The sequence below is a fragment of the Hypanus sabinus genome, chromosome 7 (assembly GCF_030144855.1).
Source record: "Hypanus sabinus isolate sHypSab1 chromosome 7, sHypSab1.hap1, whole genome shotgun sequence".
In the NCBI taxonomy this organism is placed as follows: domain Eukaryota; kingdom Metazoa; phylum Chordata; class Chondrichthyes; order Myliobatiformes; family Dasyatidae; genus Hypanus; species Hypanus sabinus.
Genome location: NC_082712.1, coordinates 164,047,201 through 164,067,665, shown reverse-complemented (window position 1 = coordinate 164,067,665; position 20,465 = coordinate 164,047,201). Strand labels below are relative to the sequence as shown.

The window sequence follows — 20,465 nt, the reverse complement described above, 5'->3', positions numbered from 1 at the left end:
CATCCGCAGACTTTCTTGTGTTTATAATATTCCATGTGTAGTCTAATCAGGTTTTTATAGAGTTGTAACATTACCTTCTGGCTCTTGAACTCAGTCCCCCAACTAATGAAGACCAACACACAATACACTTTCTTAAGAACCCTATCAACTAACTTTTCATGCCAGATCTATTTCTTTATTGATTGTTTATATTTGGATTCCCCAATTATCAATAATTAAATGTGTCCATGGTGGGTACAAACTTCAACATCAAACTCTGATTATCTAGGCCTCCCTAAGCTGGTCCGGTAACATGAACATTGTCAGCCTGAGGGAGTAACACCAATAAGAATTCCAGAGTCCATTGGTTAGCTGCCCACTCTTTGTCAAGCATAATACGTATGACCATTCAAGGAACCCTTCTCCCATTACCAGTTCCAGAGACAGCATGATCTCTATCAGAGTCTCGAAAATCACTTTCAGTTTAGTAACTTAGGGTGGAGAGAATCAAATTTGAAAAAGAAACAGGCCGTTCATCAATTCCTTTAGTGAAGAAGGGTTCAAAAGACCTGCCTGCTGTATCTTGAATCCGCTATAGCTTGAAAGGTGAAGGTGCTCTCACAGCATTGAGTAGGGGGTTCCTGGATTTAGACCCAGAATGATGAAGGAGCAACAATGTATTCCTATATCTGGATGTTGTATGAGGTGGAGGGCAGCTTCATGGTGGTGGGCTTCCATTAGCCTACTGACTGTTCTTCCACAGGTGATAGGAGTCAGCATTTGAGGAGGTGCTCTCAGAGAACAAAGCTGTCAAGAAAATATCCAAAGTGCCATTAGTTTACCTTGCCTGGAAACTCTTTGTACTGCGAAGTGAGCACTTGGAATAGCACTCTTCCTCTTCCAAGTCATTTTGCCAAGGCTGCGTGCTGCTCCAATGGTTGCTCTGTTCCCACACAGTGAGTAACCTGTTTGGAGTGGCTCCCAGTCCTCTCTGCAGCTGGCTCTCCTGACCTCATTATTTTCCTTTTTACTGGCAAAGACAGATAAAGAGACTGTACATGGGAAGGAAAAAAAGAAGCGGTCAGGAAAGCTTAGAGCAATAGTGGGTCAGGTGCAGAGGGTGGTTTGGTAAGAGTCCGTTGGCAATTATCATTCCCTTCCACATACACAGAAGATATGAAATGGTTGTGAAAGAGGCTGCAGAAAGTTAAAGGGAAAAGCAACCGGAATAGAAATGTAATCAACTTAGGTTAGCATAGCTGGTGTATTGGGTATTATTTTAAAGTCGCATTGTTTTAACTTTTCTGCCTTTGAGCAATAAAATCTATTCTCTCCTTAAAGTGAGATGATATGAATTGTACTGTGAAGACTGACTTTACGTGCTAGCAACAGATTTACCTATGGTTCAGTGCATTTTCCTGTTCCTGTACGATTACTTCATGAGGGACCAATCAATTATGCAGACAGTCCGCTCTTCACTCCATAAAAGCAGGTTTATATTTGCCGTGCCTTGTTTTTTAGGTCACAGACAGACAATGAAGGAAATGTAATGACTGAATCTGGTACAGGGGGAGTGAACATGGATACCGTGCTGTACAGCAAAAATGGACAAACCTGCATCGAAGATCTGCCTGGTAAGTAAATCCAGCTTTTCACATTAACCAGAGATACAGTGTTAAATGTAAACCTATGAAGCTTCTGAACTTGCAGTCTTTTAAAATCTTTGTAGTATTATGCAAGCATGCATCCACATTCATTACCAATAACCTGGAGATTTTGATTCATACATTTGAAATAAAACTGGCGTGTGGGAGGCTTGAACCTGATAGTTTATCCTTTTAGTTGACTGTTATCATAAGTACTTTGCAGTTTCTCAGAGTCTCCACCGAAATAAAGCCTGTATAAACAGTGGAGATGCTCTGTTCACCTTTCCTGCACCGATTGTGTTAAGTGAAGGAATTTAAGCTTGAGTTGACAAGTTCCTCAATTTTTATTTAACTGAATCAAGTGTATTTTGTGTCATAAGCCCAGTCCTTAGAAAATGTTTGGATACTGTACTTTTGTCTGTCTTTTTGACTTCATTTGCTATTTCTGTTGTTCTATACTAATTTGAAAAGGAAACCTCTTTCCTGTTTCTTAAAGCTGTTCTCATTTGCAGCTGTCATTTTGAGATTGGAAATGGAGCTGTTGGGTGAATAACAATATTTAGAAACATAGAAAACCTATAGCACGATACAGTCCCTTCAGCCCACAAAGCTGTGCCGCACATGTCCTTACCTTAGAAATTACCCAGATTTACCCATAGCCGTCTATTTTTCTAAGCTCCATGTATTTGCAGAGCACCTCTGAAGTGTGTTGGTATTTGGTACCAGCGCCTCATACCAGAAGCTCCTCAAGACAAAAGTAATAAGCAATGATTTTCCTGCAGAATCTCACAGTGCACTTACAATAAAATGTGTAAGAACTAGTGTTGCAGGTGTTTGTTGGCCAGATCAGGTATTGAACAAATCTGAATTTTATTCAGAACAACATATTGTAGAACGATGAGCTAAAATAACATCTTTTATCCTCAATTTTTCTCTTCTTATTGCTCATCCAAAGCACTTGCTACCTAGTTGCGATTCTTTTGCTTCTGCAGTCAAAATTTCTTTTAATTCATTTAAGGTTTTGTAAGGCATTGGTCAGACCACACTTAGAATATGGTGTGCAGTTTTGGGCCTCTTTTCTAAGAAAAGATTTGTTGGCATTGAAGAGGATCCAGAAGAGGTTCATGAGAATGATCCTGGGAATGAAAGGGTTAACTGCATTTGGGCCTGTACTAACTAGAGTTTAGACGAATGAGGAGGGATCTCACTAAAACTTATCAGATATTAAAAGGCTATGATAGAGTGTATGTGGACCGGATGTTTCCTATAGTGGGAGAGTCTAGGACCAGAGGGCACATTCTCAGAACATAAGGACGTCTCTTCAGAACACAGATTTGAAGGAATTTATTTAGCCATCTAATGGCAAATCTGAGTAACTCATTGCCACAGCTGGACTATGGAGTCCAAGTCATTGGAAATATTAAAGAGGAGGTTGATAGGTTATTTATTAATAAGCGTGTCAAGAAATTGGGGAGAAGGCAGTAGAATAGGGATAAGAAGGAAAATAAATCAGCCGTGGTCGAATTGCGGAGCAGACTTGATAGGCTGAGCTGCCTAATTCTGTTCTGATGACATATGATATCACAGATTGTCATTGAGAAAATGGTAGTGAGCCTCCTTCTTAAACAGTAAGCCTGTCAGATCTCATATTCACCCACTCTGTTTCTTGTGTTTTTTAAATTTGTTTTCTGTTTTTCATTTTATTAATATCATTATTATTGTGTTACTTCCTGTGTTTTATTTGTGCTGCATTGGATCAGAAGTAACAACTATTCTCCTTTACATTTATGTTCAGGAAATGACATTAAACAATCTTGAACCTTGAATCTTGAAGTCAGATTTAGTTACCAAAAGGACGTTAGTGAACCAGATGGACTTTCAGAATTCAGTGCTTTCATAGTCACCTTGGTGATCTGTCTTGTTAAATTTCAGATTTAGGTAATTATATAAATTCTTCCCACAATATTCCTCTGATATCATAGAGGGTTTTGGAAAAATCTGAATAATTTGTATGATTTTTGGATTGCAAGTCAAATGACCACTTTGATACCATTCACACTGTCTGAATGGGGACTTTCAGTGCCTTACGAGGTTGGGGAAATGTCTACTTTCCTCTTACTTCCGACTTTCTGATGCCAGTTAAGACACTTCTGCTGCTTTTTGTGTGAATATCATTATACAAGGAGAAAGCTATGGAATGAAACTGGTACTATCCTGATCAGCAAGTTCTGACTTCCACCTGTTTCAGCAGTGCTGCTCCTATCATTTTTAAGCAGATTCTTACTCCGTTTGCATGATCCTGTTGATCTGCCTTGCATTCTTCCCAGGGGCTTGGTTAATTAAAACAAATATCACACTATTGAACATTGCAGTGGATTGGAAATAAGGTCAGAGTTCATGGTGTATCTGTGTATTGCAATTCCCCAGCTTCCAGTCGAGGCACGAGCAGATCAGACCTGCCTTCAGCCGAACTAAATAATCTTTATTCTGTGTTATGATTTATATATTGATTCAATGCTTAAAGTGAATTATGAGTTGAAGCTATTGCATTTATAATGTAAGCTGGCAGCTCACAGTTGGAGTTTGTTTGTTCATTTGTCAAGATACAGTGTGGAATAGGCCCATTGGCTCTTAGTGCCACAATGCCCAGCAACCCTAGATTTAACCCTTGCCAAATCACGGGACAGTTTACAATGACCGATAAACCTACATCTTTGGACTGTGGGAGGAAACACACACGGTTAAGGGGAGAATGTACAAACTCCTTACAGACAGCAGCAGGAATAGAACCCCGGCCTTTGATACTGTAATCTGTTGTGAATTCAAGGCCAGTATCCAAAGGAAGACTGTAGATATTTTGGGGATATGTCATCTTAGGAATAATATCCACTAATGAAAATAAAATCCTTGAATTCTTGTTAATCGGGCAACTTTTTATCAAATATTACTGCATCAAACTGAAATCTAACTGTACCAGATTATATTTTTTAAACGGTAGTTCGAGATTGAGAACCAGGAGACTTTACTGATGATCATTGAAACGTGCATTTTATTTCTAAGTGAAATATTTTCCTCACATTTTACAAATGCTCCTCAAATATTTCATTGATTTCTGTGGGTGTGGCTATGGCTATAATTGCCCTTCCCTTTAATTAATTTGAAAGGGTAGTGGTGAGCTGTTATCTTAACCTCTAGCTGCACTAGTGAAGGTGCTGCTGCAGTTCCTGTGAGTGGGAAGTTCAAGGATTTACCTCCATTGTTGATTCTGAGCTGACAGTCTATTTCGAGATCTGTTTAGTGCATGGCTTTGAAGGGAAGCTGCAGGTAGTGGTGGTGTTATCCATAGTAGACATGGATTTGAGAGGCACTGACAGAGTTGCAGAATAACAGGTGGCTAGTTAAGGGGTCCTGCCACATCAGAATCAGGTTTATTATCACGGGCAGGTGATGTGAAATTTGTTAACTTAGCAGCAGCAGTTCAATGCAATACATATCTAGCAGAGAGAAAAAAATATATAATAAGGATAAAGAAACAAGTCAATCAATTACATAAAAACCCAGAAATATATTATATTTTTTTAAAAAACGAGGTAGGGTCCAAAGATTCAATGTCCATTTAGGAATCGGATGGCAGAAGGGAAAAAGCTGTTCCTGAATCGTTGAGTGTGTGCCTTCAGGCTTCTGTATCTCCTATCTGATGATAGCAGTGAGAAAAGGGCATGCCCGGGTGCTGGATGCTGCCTTTCTGAGACACCGCTCCCTAAAGATGTCCTGGGTACTTTGTAGGCTAGTAACCAAGATGGAGCTGACGAGATTTACAACCCTCTGCAGCTTTTTTCGGTCCTGTGCAGCAGCCCCTCCATACCAGACAGTGATGCAGCCTGTCAGAATGTTCTCCACGGTGCAACTACAGAAGTTTTTGAGTGTATTTGTTGACATGCCAAATCTCCTCAAAATCCTAATAAAGTATAACTGCTGTCTTGCCTTCTTCATAACTACATTGATATGTTGGGACCAGGTTAGATCCTCAGAGATCTTGACACCCAGGATCTTGAAGTTGCTCACACTCTCCACTTCTGATCCCTCCAGGATTGGTATATGTTCTTTCGTCTTACCTTTCCTGAAGTCCACAATCAGCTCTTTCATCTTACTGACGTTGAGTGCCAGTTTGTTGCTGCAGCACCACTCCACTAGTTGGCATATCTCACTCCTGTACGCCCTCTCGTCACCACCTGAGATTCTACCAACAATGGTTGTATCATTAACAAATTTATTGATAGTATTTAAGCCATGCCTAGCCACACAGTCATGTGTCTATAGAGAGTAGAGCAGTGGGCTAAGCACACATCCCTGAGGTGCGCCAGTGTTGATCGTCAGTAAGGAGGATACGTTATCACCAATTTGCACAGATTGGGGTCTTCTGATTAGGAAGCTGAGGATCTAATTGCAGAGGGAAGTACAGAGGCCCAGGGTCTGCAACTTCTCAATAGGGATTGTGAGAATGGTGGTATTAAATGCTGAGTCGATGAACAGCGTCCTGATGTAGGTATTTGTGTTGTCCAGATGGTCTAAAGCCGTGTGGAGAGCCATTGAGATTGCGTCTTTTGTTGACCTATTGTGGCGATAGGCAAATTGCAGTGTGTCCAAATCCTTGCTGAGGCAGGTGTTCAGTCTAGTCATCACCAACCTCTCAAAGCAAATTGACTACCATGTTAGACCATAAGACATAAGAGTAGAATTGGGTTATTTGGCCTATCAAATCTGCTCTGCCATTCCATCATGGCTGATTTATTATCTCTCTCTTTCCTCTCTCCCCATAACCTTTGACACCCTGACTAATTGGGAATATATCATTCTCTGCTTTAAATATACTTAATGATTTGGCCTTCAAAGCAGTCTATGGAAATTAATTCCACAGGTTTAGCACCCCCTGGCAAAAGAAATTACTCCTTATCTCTGTAAAAATAAATAAATAAATAATGGTATGTCCCTTTAATCTGAGGCACTGCCCTCTGGTCCTAGACTCACTCACTATAGGAAACATTCTCTACATGGCCACTCTTTCGAAGCATTTCAGTATTCAGTAGTTTTGATGAGATCCCCTCATTCTTCTAAGATTCAGCGAGTACAGGCCCAAGGCCAACACAACCTGCAAGTTATCTTAAGAAGTCATGCACAAGAACTCCCATGTCTCTTTGTACTTATGATTTTTAATTTTTTTCCCTGTTTTGACAATAATCTCCATGACCAAACACTTGTTATTCCTCTCTGCGCCTTGTGGTGCATCAGGCAGCAACCTTACCATTTTGTCTGTTCTTTACAACGCTCAACCCAGCTCAGATGGAACGCATGCAAGGAGCTGGCCGGATTCGAACCCATGGCCACTCACCTCGAAGTTCAGTGCTGATATTACTATACCACCAGCTAACAAACCATACGCTTCCCTACATCTCATCACTTCTTTGCCCATTTTCCCGATCTGAATCCTTCTGTGGACTCCCTGCTTCCTCAAAACTACCTGCCCCTACACCTATCTTTGTATTCTTGACAAAGTTGGCCAAAAATCCCTAAATTCCATCATCCCAATCATTGCCATGTAATGTACAACGAAGTGGTCTCAATACTGACCCTTGTGAAACAACACTAGTCACCGGCAGGCAACTAGAATAGGCCCCCTTTATTCCCACTCTTTGCCTTCTGCCAGTCAGCCAATCTTCTATTGATGCTAATATCTTTCCTGTAATACCGTCATGCGCTCTTATCTGTTTAAGCAGCCTCATGTATGGCATCTTATCAAAGGCCTTCTGAAAATCCAAATAATCAACATCCACTGACTCTCATGCTTGTTATTTCCTCAAAGTATTCCAACAGATTTGTTAGGCAAGATTTCACCTTGTGTTCTTTCAAGTACCCAGAAAACTCATCTTTTGTAATAGATACCAACATCTTGCCAACCACTGAAGTCAGGTTAACTGGCCTAAAGTTTCCTTTCTTCTGTCTCCCTCCCTTCATAAAGAGTGGAGTGACTTTTCAAATTTTCCAGTTCTCCAGAAGCATTCCAGAATCTAGTGATTCTTGAAAGATCATTACCAATGCCTCAACAATTCCTTCAGCTACCTCTTTCAGAACCCTGGGATGTAGTCTATCTGGTCCAGGTGACTTATCTACCCTCAAACTTTTCAGATGCCGAAGCACCTCCTCATTAGTAATAGCAATTGCACTCACTTCTGCCTTCTGGCATTCTGCTGGTATCTTTCACAGTGAAGACTGATACAAAATTGTTATTAAGTTAGTCTACCAGGTTTTGTCCCCCATTACTATAGCATCATTTTCCAGTGGTCTGATATCCACTCTCGCCTCTCTTTTACTCTTAATCTCCCTGAAAAAAAAATTGCATCTTCTTTTATATTATTGGCTAACTTGTCTTCATAATTTGTCTTTTCTCTCCTTATGGCTTTTTTAAGTTGCCTTCTTTCAGTTTTAAAAGCTTTCCAATCCTCTAACTTTTCACTAACGTTTGCTATAGTATATGCCCTCTCTTTAATTTTATGCTGTCTTTGAGTTCCTTTGTCAGCTATGGTTGCCTCATCCTCCCTTTAGAATGCTTGTTTATCTCTGGAATGTATCTATTCTGCACCTTCCAGATTTCCCCCAGAAACTCCAACCATTGCTGTTCTGCTGTCAGCTCTGATAATATCTCATTCTAATCAACTTTAGCCAGCTCCTCTCTCATGCCTCTGTAATTCCATTGACTCCACTGTAATAGTGAAACATCTGACTTTATCTTTTCCCTCTCAAACAGCAGGCCGAATTCTATCATATTATGATCACTACCTCCTAATGGTTCCTTTATGTTAAGCTCCCTAATCAAATCAGGTTCATTACACAACTCCCAGTTCAGAATTGTCTTTTACCTAGTGCACAGCCACAAGCTGCTCCAAAAAGCATTCAACAAATTCCCTCTCTTGGGATCCAGTACCAACCTACCTGCATATTGAAATTCTCCCATTACTATTGTAATATTGCCATTTTTACATGCCTTTTCCATTTCCCATTGTAATTTATATCCTGCATCCATCCTACATTTCAAAGGCCTGTATATAACTCCCATCAGGATCTTTTTATCCTTGTAGTTTCTTAACTCTGCCACAAAGATTCTACATCTTCTGATCCTATGTCATTTCTTTCTAGGGATTTTATTTCATATTTTACCAGCAGAGCCACCCCACTCTCTCTGCCTACCTGTCTGTCCTTATGATACAATGTGTATCCTTGGATGTCAAGCTCCCAACTATGATATTCTTTCAGCCATGATTCAGTGATGCCCACAATGTCATACCTGCCAATCTCTACAAGATCATCTAAATTTTTCCGTATACTGGATGCATTCAAGTATAACACCTTCAGTCTTGTATTCAACACCCTCTTCCATTTTGCCCCCATGATTCACTTCAGCTCATCCCATCGATTGCAATTTTACCCTATCACCTGCCTGTCCATCCTCACGGTCTCACTGCATACTGCATCAACTTGTATACCAGTTGCCCATTCCCAGCCCTGTCACTCCAGTTCCCAGACATTTTAAGTCAACAACTCTAGCAAACCAGCTCTCAAGGATGTTGCGCCCCATCGGGTTCAGATGTAACCCGTCCCTTTTGTACAGGTCATACATTCCCCAGAAGAGATCCCAATGATCCAGAAATCTGAAACTCTTCCCCCTGCAGCAGCTCCTTTGCCATTCATGCATTAGAATATCATCTTATTCCATCACACTGAGGGTTGTGTGCTCAGTCCACTGATGTTCACTCTGCTGACCCACAACTGTGCTGCAACACACAGCTCGAACCACATCATCAAGTTCATCGATGGTGGGTCTCATCAGCAAGAACGATGAGTCAGCTTACAGAGAGGAGGTGCAGCGGCTAACGGACTGGTGCAGAGCCAACAACCTGTCTCTGAATGTGAACAAAACAAAAGAGATGGTTGTTGACTTCAGGAGGGCACGGAACGACCACTCCCCGCTGAACATCGATGGCTCCTCGGTAGTGATCGTTAAGAGCAAATTTCTTGGTGTTCACCTGGTGGAGAATCTCACCTGGTCCCTCAACACCAGCTCCATGGCAAAGAAAGCCCAGCAGAGTCTCTGCTTTCTGCGAAGGCTGAGGAGAGTCCACCTCCCATCCCCCATCCTCATCACATTCTACAAAGGTTGTATTGAGTGCATCCTGAGCAGCTGCATCACTGCCTGGTTCGGAAATTGCACCATCTCGGATCGCAAGACCCTGCAGTGGATAGAGAGGTCAGCTGAGAAGATCATCGGGGTTTCTCTTCCCACCATCACGGACATTTACACTACACGCTGCATCTGCAAAGGAAACAGCATTATGAAGGACCCCACACACCCCTCATACAAACTCTTCTCCCTCCTGCTGTCTGGGAAAAGGCACAGAAGCATTTGGGCTCTCACGACCAGACTATGTAACAGTTTCTTCCCCCAAGCTATCAGACTGCTCAATACCCAGAGTCTGGACTGACACCAACTTACTGCCCTGTTGTCTTGTTTATTATTTATTGTAATGCCTGCACTGTTTTGTGCACTTTATGCAGTCCTGGGTAGGTCTGCAGTCTAGTGTAGCTTTTTTCTGTGTTGTTTTTACATAGTTCAGTGTAGTTTTTGTACCGTTTCATGTAGCACCATGGTCCTGAAAAACATTGTCTCATTTTTACTGTGTACTGCACCAGCAGTTATGGTCGAAATGACAATAAAAAGTGACTTGACTTATTCCTGCCCTGACCAGCACGTGGTACTGGGAGTAATCCAGAGATCGTCACCTTGGAGTTCTTGCTCTTCTGCCTCTTCCCTAACTCCCTATACTCATTGTGTCGGACCTCTTCCCCCCTTTCTACCTATGTCATTGGTGCAGTGTGCGGCATGACCTCTTGCTGCTCACCCTCCCTCTTGAGAACCTTCTGCAACAAATCTGAGCCATCTTGGACCTTAGCACCTGGGAGGCTATACATAATCCTGGTGTCTCTTTCATAACCACTGATTCTCCTGTCCGATTCCTAACTATCAAATATTCTATCACTATTGCATTGCTTCACTTGACCCTTCCCCCAAAGTCAGCCACAATGCACTGGCATAGCTGCTACTGCTAGTCCCTGTTAGGTCATTCTCCACCCCCTCTCCCTCCCCAGCAGTATTCAAAGGAGTATACTTGTTGCTGTGGGAATGACCAGAGAGGAACCATACTGCTTACTCCCCTTACTTCTCCTGGTGGTCACCCATCTATTGTGCTGTCTGAAGCCTGCTCTCTTGGTGTGAGCACTTCAGTAAAAGTTTCATCTGTGAGGTTTTCAGCTCCCTGAATCATCCCAGGTACATCAGCTCCAGTTCCAGTTCCTTGACCTTGTCACTCAAGAGTTGAATTTGTATAAACTTTCCACAGATGTAGTCATGAAGGAGGCCATTAAGTACTCTGCAGTCACTCATCTTATAGGAGGAACAATCCACTGCCTTAACTACCACCCTGCCAACAGTTGTTATACCTCTAACTTCTCAAGCTTAAGTGTTTTGGTCTGCGCCTGTTCTCACCCAAACCGGTTGAGCCAGAGCCTGACCACTCGAACACCATCCACTCCAACAATGGCCTCTCTGCTTACACCTTGCTCCTCTTTATTGCTGCCAACCCAGTGCCTAAGAAATTGTTATGATTGCAGCTGGCCGAAAAGTTCCGAAAGGCCCAAGCTCTTTTTAAATCTCACGCTGCCTCACCAGCAAACAACTGCTTGTAATCACGAGGAAATCTGCAGATGCTGGAATCTCAAGCAACACACACAAAATGCTGGTGGAACGCAGCAGGCCAGGCAGCATCTATAGGGAGAAACACTCTCGGCGTTTCGGGCTGAGACCCTTCGTCAGGACTGCTTGTGATGATTGCAGCCCACTAAAAGTTCCTGAAACATCTCGAGCTCTTTATAAACCTTATGCTGCCTCACCAACAAACAACTGCTCACGATAACTGCAGCTTCTTTAACATGCCAATGTCTTAATCGGGATGTTCTCTTGTCTGATTGGGGAGATATTAAAATGGAATTAGCAGGGTGATCATACCATGATATAGTAATAGAAGAAGCAATAAAGTGCATGATGGAAATGGAAATTGAAGTTATAGGGAGTAAAGTATGCAGCATTGGATAGATTTAGATCAAGAAAGACTATGAGGAATAAAAAGTGTACAAATATAAATACACAAAGTGTAGTGCATTTAAGTTTGGTGGGCTGTGATATCCATGATGTAATTGTGATAACTGAAATGAGCTCCAAAAGGGGATAGACAAGGCACTTATTACTCAAAGACAGAGTGTGCAGACAAGGGAAAGGGGAAAAGGTGGGATAGCAAAGCCAATTAAGAAAGAAGTTGTAATGCAAGTGACAGATGTCTTTGACAGGTCAAGTATAGGATTGGTTCGAGTTAAAAACTAAGCTATCATTGAGTTATAGAATCATAGTACACTTCAGTATAGAAACAGGCCATTCAGCCCATCTAGGACGCACCAGACTATTAATCTGCCTAGTCCCATTGACTTGCACCTGGGCCATAACTCTCTAAAGGGTTTCATCTTGAGCCTCGGGTTTACCACAATTCATTCAGTTATTGTTCACTCATACTGATTTGTAATTCAACATTGATTTATTCAATTCAATTGATTTGTTCCATAGATTTATTCAGCTGAATTGATTTGCAATATGTTATCCTATGGCTTTTTGAATGCTGTCATTGAGTCTGCTTCTTTGCCTTTCCAGTCAGTAAATTCAGGTCCTACTCTAGTTTCTGCCAGAAGCTGGGTGTTCATAATGAGTACTTGACGGGACCTTCAGTTGTTGAGTCATGTTTTGTTTTCCCCTGATGCCTTTGTCAATTCTAATTCAATGGGAAAACCCTCCCCCTCTTCAGTTTGGCTTCTGCATCAGTTGAACAACACCACATTTCAAGTTTTGATGGGGGAAAGGCTTCAGTAAAGATGCCACTGTTTACTGTCAGCAAAACTAATAATACTCCGACCAGGTCAGGGTTCTGTTTCTGGAAGCCCCTGTGTCTACATTCAGTAATAAATGAATTCATGGCTCTAGCAATGTTAAAACCCATTATTGTGCAAGTATTTTTTAGTATTTAGACACTTGGAATTGGAATTCTGTCTAATGTTCCTTTAAACGAATATGACGAACCCCATTATACTTTGGACACTTTAATCTCTGCCTTTTCCACTTGTTAGGCTCACAAAAGAATAACTGAATTATACTGCTCTTGAATTTCTTTCCATTTATTTTGGTTTTCTTCACTTTTGAAGAAATCCTGTATAAAAGTTATAATGGATGTAAGGGCAGTAGGAGTTAGTAGATTTTGAAACCTGCTTTACCGTTTGCAAATTACAGTTCTTTTTTGTAAATCTCGAATAGAATTTACTTTTCTCTCTGGTAACCTTTATTGACTTGATTCAACCAATGCAAAATTGACATTTTCTCCCACTTCTTTTTTTAGTTGGGACCAGTCCAGCTGAAGTTAATGCATGCTGTGGCTTAAACGCTAGACAAGTTAATATGCCCACAAATACCTCTTAGCTCCAAAATAGACCCAGTAAATAATCCGACCCAGTTTGACTGGGGGAAACTAACTACACCATGATTTGTGTACTGTTGTTGGTGACAGAAATGGAGCTCTATGATAGGGAAAAGATATTTTCCGTCTCTTTTTCTCTGTGTTTGAAAGGTGGGGGTTGGTGTTTGTAGAAAGTGGGGAGGATACAATGAAAGCTGTGGCCATAGATGCCTCAATAGAGCTGGATCCAGTGCATCAAAGGTAGTGAATGGGTGTTTTGTAGTCTGAGCTTTGGCCAGCTCTTATTGTGTCGTTTCTAGCTGTTTGTGCCATGGCAGTTCTTTAGAGAAAGACAAATAAAACTATGATAAAGAGAAACACCAGATGAATATTAAGCGGTGTGAGGATTCAAAGCCGTCTTCAGTAATCACCAAAGTTTTGTCAATAAGTTGTCCTCTTGTATGTCTAAACCAAGCACACAACAGGGATCTTTTTTACCATCGGTCATTTTAAATACCAGTTTAAAAAAAGGCCCAGAGAAAAAGACCAATCACTTCCAAGCAAGACCGCAGAACCAGCTGAAAAGTTGCTACTGCCTTCAGCTTGATCTGGAGACAGTGGGGAAAGATCACACTTGCCCCCAGTTGCAATCTGAAAAGCAGTGTGTAGTTTCATTGCACACGAGAACTTTTTCTAAAAGCAGAAGCACGCTCAATGTGGGTCGTTCGGTATTCAACAGTTTTAAGTAACTATCTCAAGTCGCAGAAGCCAGCCTTTGACCTGGACAAGTGATTGGAAGAAAGAAGAAGAAAAAGCTATATTGTTTTTCAGAAAATGGATCAACCCAGTGATGCGAGTCACTTTTTTCCGTCTAAAAACCCTCAAGTATATGGGGCAAAATACAGAAGCAGCCCTCTGCTATCTTGGAGTTACAGCCAAGCCAAGAAGGAATCAAAGCTGTATTTTAAATCAAGTGGAGGAGTAAGTGGGAAATCAGCAACCTCTTCCACACAGTTGAACCCATCCAAGATCTTAAGGAAGGCACTTGGTTCCGAGAGTGGATATTTGGGCCAAGGCAGACCTGGGACCAGAGTAAGCAAAATTCCTGCATTGTGTGGATTGAAAAGCAAGGCACAGGAGCAGCGGACTAAACTAGGATTAAGCCGGACCACTCGAGAGAGAAGCATGTCTTTGTGTCGAAGTAACGAATTGTGTCAGGTGCATGTTCAACACACGTGTGTGTGGGAAGGCATTGCTCAGGTCAATGAGCAGACTCTACTGACGATGTTAGATGTTTATCAGAACCTCAACAGTAAGTACACTACTGCTGGAAATCAAAGGTGGATCAATGATCTTTGGTGTACAACAAATGTTTGATCAAAGCTAATTGGCATTTAGTTCAGCAGAGGGTTTAGAAACTCGATTCAGTTGTGAGGATTAAGAGACCTCAGAGCTCATTTACATTATTAAAATAAAGTGGTCAAATGGGGAGACTGGCCTTTATATACAGAAGACTAAAACATTATGAAGTAGAACTTATACTTCAGCCATTGTGCATCACTTTGGACCACTTATCTCCCCTAACATGTCATTAGAAGAAGTGCAGTATAGATTCACCAGTGAAACCTGATTTCCCAAGCGTTAAATTGTGAGGATCAACTTGTACTCAATAGAGTTATGTTAAGCAGGGTTGTGTTTAAAAGATTATATATATAATCACAGTTTTTTAAGTTATTAAGAATAGATAGAGCAGGGGAGAAAACTGCTCCTGCAGGTCATAGACTCGATTCCAAAGCCAGGCTAAGATTGGCTTACTCAGGTAGTCAGGATAAAACCTGGAACTCTGAGGAGAAAAGATTGGGAAAAAACAAAGATAGAGAGAAATCCTGTGAGAGTAATACATGCAACACTCTCCCGTTAACTGGTTATGCAACATGCAAAGCTATCAGCACCTTGTAGTGTAGAATAGGGAGAGAGGGCATGTAAATTGCACAAGTCTTCTAATGAATGTTTCTTCGTTTAGAAGTTAAAGAAGGACAGGATAAGGTGCTTTTCATACTATAGTGGACGCCACTTTGTGAGCTGGTTTGAGTGCGCTGGGAAGTGGGTCGCCACAATATCTCATTTATTCCCAATTAACATTAAGAAGTCTAAGTGGGAATCTGTCCCCTTGTGCCTTCTCCAGCATTCAATAAGATCATGGCTGATCTACCTCATCACCAGTCGCCCTCATTAGTCCCATTTCTCTTGATTCCCCAGAAGTTTATCAGTCTCTACCTTCAGTGTAAGAGCTCTTGCTTTTTAAATTTCTACAAGTCACAACCTTCTGATTAAAGGAGTGTTTTCTCAGTCACAAGTAGTCAAATCCTTGTTTTGAATCGATGGTCCCAGGTCCTAAAAGTATCACCTAGGTGAAATGTCAACTTCACATCTACGCTGTCCAACTAGGTAAGAACTAAAGAACTATGTATGTGTTTTTTTTCTGGTATTGGAATTAGTTTATTATTGTCACATATACTGAGATACAGTGAAACACTTGTCTTGCATACTGTTTGTGTAGCTCAGGTCATTACACAGTGCATTGTGGAAGAGCAAAGCGAAACAATAACAATTCCACGTCCCATTCTGATATGTCAGTCCATGGCCTCCTGTACTGTCAAGATGAAGCCACACTCAGGTTAGAAGAACAACACCTTGTATTCCGTCTGATAGCCTCCAACCTGATGGCATGAACATTGATTTCTCTAACTTCCATTAATGCCCCTCCTCCTCTTCTTACCCCATCCTTTATTTATTTATTTGTTTGTTTGTTTTTTCGTTCATTCATTTATTATTTTTTCCTTTTTTTTCCTTTTCTCTCTTTTTTCTCTCCCTGCCCCTCTCACAATCACTCCTTGCCTGTTCTCCATCTCCCTCTGGTGCTCCCCTCCCCCTTTCTTTCTCCCTAGGCCTCCTGTCCCATGATCCTTTCCCTCTTCCAGCCTTGAATCCCTTTTGCCAATCAACTTTCCAGCTCTTAGCTTCATCCCTCCCCCTGCTGCCTTCTCCGATCATTTTGCATTTTCCCCTCCCCCTCCTACTTTCAAATCTCTTACTATCTCTTCTTTCAGCTAGTCCTGACAAAGGGTCTCAGCCCGAAATGTCGACTGTATTTCTTCCTATAGATGCTGCCTGGCCTGCTGTGTTCCACCAGCATTTTGTGTGTTGACAAAATAGGTGAGCTAGCTTGGCTGTGAACTATATAATTGGTTGTTGGTGATGTTAACCGGTAGGAACCCAAAGCTCTCAACCCTCTTGTCCTTAACACCATTGAAGTAGACAGGCTCATGTGCACTACCCCTTTCCTGAAGTCAATGACTAGCTCTTTTGTTTCAATGTGATTGCTTCTCATTCTTATAAACTTAAGATGGTATAGCCCCAGTCTGTTTTATCTCTCCTTGTGGCAACTCGGCAAGTCCAGCTGTCAGTCTGTTGCATATTTTTTCCATCACAGGTGTGGAGACCAGGTCTGCATTCACTATTTTGTATGCAGTCTCACAAGCACCCTACATAATTGGAGTGTAATTTAACACACATTCTTGAAATAATGGTTGTTTGTCTTTCTAACTCTTTATGTTGAAAAATTATGATTAATTCAGAGTTCTTGGGCCAGCAGTTCAGCAAAGGCACCAGCAAATCCTTGAATAAGCAATTTGAAAATATAATACAATGTCAGTGTGACAATTCTTTGATTGTCTGATTGTCAGTGTGACAATTCTTTGTTACTATTACTTTAATGGTATGATGTAAAGACAATGCCATCTTGGACCATTCCATTGCTGGGTTGGGTTCTCCTGAGTGGATATTAGCAGGGATATCTCTTTTAATCTTCATGTATAAATACTAAGGAGAATAAATTTAACTGGGATCATTCTTTCTCAGTGCTGCTTACCGATCCCTGCTGGAAAATGCATGAATGAAGGGGAGGGGGTGAACTTGGAGCAATTAGCTCCTGTTGTATGATCCACTTAGCCTGCTAAGGCTCAGTTTCTGAGTTCACATGTTAAGAATAGTGAACGGTGAAACATTTGGTAACCTGTGACTCATTACTCAGCAAAAGTCATTAACATCATCAGGGGGATGATAAACTAAAGAATGAAGAAATGAATGAAATTGCCTTTCAACTCACGAGAGACCGTAGGTCATCAACTTTTTGCTGTTGATGTTTCTGTAGCAGGCAATTTCTTTTTTACGAGGTCGAGTTGCTAGCTCGACGCTCAACCCAGCACGGATGGAAAGCGTGCATGGGAGCCGGCTGGATTCGAATTCGGGACCTTCCTCCCCAAAATCCAGCGCTGATGCCACAATGCCACCAGCCAGCGTAAACTAAAGAATGGCAGGAATATATTATGATAATGTTCATCTATTCTTTGATGAAGCTTCAGACTAATTGAACACCAGTAAATGGTGTTGGGATGGCAGGGGTGGAGATAAGTCGCTACCAAAGGAGGTGTAAGGTTCTCCTTCCCTTCACTAGCCTGCAGGTCACCCTTGAGCAAGGTGTAGCACCTGCTTATCCCTCTCCCCACCAATCAGGATCATATGAAGCCATAGGAGCAACTGGTGCCTATCACAATATCTCAAGTCCTGGTCATGTGACCACCGTCACCAGGCAGACAATCTCCAAAGAGTATTCACAATGGCTTGGGTCACCCGTCTTGCAAAGACACTGACCAGGAAAAGGCAGTTGCAAACCACTTCTGTGGAAAAATTTGCCGTGACAATCATGGTCATAGACCATGATCACCCACGTCATATCGCATGACACATGATGATATTGATGATGAAACGAAAATTGAGAAAAAACATTGTAGATGCTGGATGTTCAAAGATCAAAGTAAAGTTATTATCAAAGTACATATATGTCACCTTGAACTCCCCTGAGATTCATTTTCTTGTGGGCAGTCACAACCTGGAATTTGAAATACAATGGGAAAGTGTTGAAAATATCAGTTGGTCAGGAAGCATTTGTGGAAGGAGAAACAGTTAGCATTACAAGTCTGGGACCCTTCACCAGAACTAATGAAGAGAGAAACAGGTTAACCTTGTTAGCAGACAAGAGAAGACACAAGAGATTGCAGATGCTGGAATCTGGAGTCACAACAAGATGTTTGGAGGAACTCAGCAGGTCAGGCAGCAGCTATGGTGGGGAAAAAGGCAGTCAACATTTTGGGTGACCCTTCATGTGGACAGGGAAGAACACTTAGCGGTAGCAGATGATCCAAAATGCCGACAGTCCAGTTCTTTCCGCGCATGCTGCCTGATACACTGAGTTTCTGCAGTGGTTTGTGTCATTAGCAGAGAGGCTCAGTGATGTGTAATGGGTGGAACAAAGGGCACTTCTCTGACAGAGTGAAACTGGACAGCCAACCATGGAAGTTCAGAGCCCATTAGATCAGGTTAAGCACTGATAATGTTGGGTACCACAGTAGCGTAGCTGTTAGCACAGCACTGTTACAGCTAGGGGTGTTTTGGAGTTAAAATTCTGGAGCATCTGTATACTCTCCCCATGAACCACATGGGTTTCTTCCAGGTGCTCCAGTTTCCTTCCACAGTCCAACAATCTACTAGTTAGTAGGTTAATTGGTCATTGTAAATTACAGGTAGTCCCTGAGTTACGAACATTAGACTTACGGACAACTGATACTTATGAACCGAGGAAGGAGAACGCCGTCCGCATTTTAAGTCAGATCGCGACGCTGTCCACCATTTTAAGTTGTTGCCGTTGACACTGTGTTGAGTATTTAACTTTGTATTTGGTTTAAATTTTTCTTAGTAAGATTCACCCTGACCCCGCACCCCCAACCCCCCCCCCCCCCATCCCAGTTGGCTGGTGGCGCAGTGAGATCAGCGCCTGGCTGGAGAACAGAGGTTCACAAGTTTGATTTAGTGACAGACAGCTCCCGTGCCGGGTGAATGTCGAGCTCGCAACTCGACCTCGTAAAAAAACACTGCCACCTCCAGTTTAAATTCCCACGCTGAATATTGTAGAGGATCAAATTCTCAAACCCAGCACAGCCCCCACTTGTCCCATTTAACCTGACTCAGTCCGGTGGAGTTTAGGACACAGGGAATTTAGTGCAGTGGTTCTTAGGACCCAGCAGACCTCGGCAGCCAGCAGAGATTGGGACCCGCCGCTCGCAGTGTTTCTGTTCCATTGATGGGAAGCGATCGCGATTGAAAATAAAGTGGAAATAAAGCGTTTGGAAAGAGGTGAAACACCATTGGTGATTGGAAAAGCATTAGGCTACAGTCAGTCAATGATCAGAACAATTTTAAAGGATAACGGATAAAGTGAGAATAATGGAGCATGTGAAATGCCCTGCCCCAATGAAAGCTACAATTATTACTAAGCAATGCAGTGGTTTAATTATTGGAATACATATGTTTCTTAAGTGTTTTTTATGCATAGAAAGGTAAAATATATACTATATACTAAGACAAATGTTTGACGCTAAATAATACCAGATGTACTTGTTCTGACTTACATACAAATCTGACTTAAAGATGCTCAGGAACGGAACTCATACATAACCCAGGGACTGCCTGTATCCTGAGATTAGGATTATGTCTAACAGGTGAGTTGCTAGCCAGTGAGGCTTGTTGGGCTGGAAGCGCCTGTTCTGCATTATATCTCCAAATAAATAAATACATGTGATCATCAAATCTCAGTGCCATTACGTAATAATATTTTATATGTGTACTATTTTTGGCATTGGTGTCCCTCTTGGTATGTTGGTAGAGCAGAAGAGTACAAAAGGCAAGGCCAAATGGGTGCACTGAGTGATTTAGTCTGACTTTATCTTGATGGATATTGCCAAACCTCCAGTTAACTAGCAGTCTTGGTTAATCATTATGCTGTATATTGGCAAGGAGTCTGTAACCGAACCAGGATATGATTACAGCAAAAAAGAAAGCCATCTGACTCACATATGCTCTACGTGAGCAATCCCATTGATTCCACTAAGTTGCCCTCTCTCCACGGGCATTCAGATGCATTCGACCTTCTTTTGAATCTGCCTCAATTACCCCTAGCAATACATTGCAGACCTTTATCAACTACAGTCGGCCCTCCTTATCCGCGAGGGTTTGGTTCCGGGACCCCTCACGGATACCAAAATACGCGGATGCTCAAGTCCTTTATTCAGTGCGATGGATCTTAGGACCCAGCAGCAGAAATCTGAATCTGCAGTGTTTCTGT

The 20,465-nt window shown here is 41.9% G+C and overlaps 1 protein-coding gene across 2 annotated transcripts in view; it reads left to right on the top strand.

Moving 5' to 3' along the window:
* Window positions 1-20,465, top strand: part of nav2a (neuron navigator 2a) — a 498,795-nt gene that overhangs the window by 221,542 nt on the left and 256,788 nt on the right. For both annotated transcript variants that reach the window (XM_059976038.1, XM_059976039.1), the window contains one exon: window positions 1,501-1,613. In XM_059976038.1, the coding sequence (XP_059832021.1) occupies window positions 1,501-1,613 (113 nt within the window). The remainder of the gene's footprint in view (window positions 1-1,500; window positions 1,614-20,465) is intronic.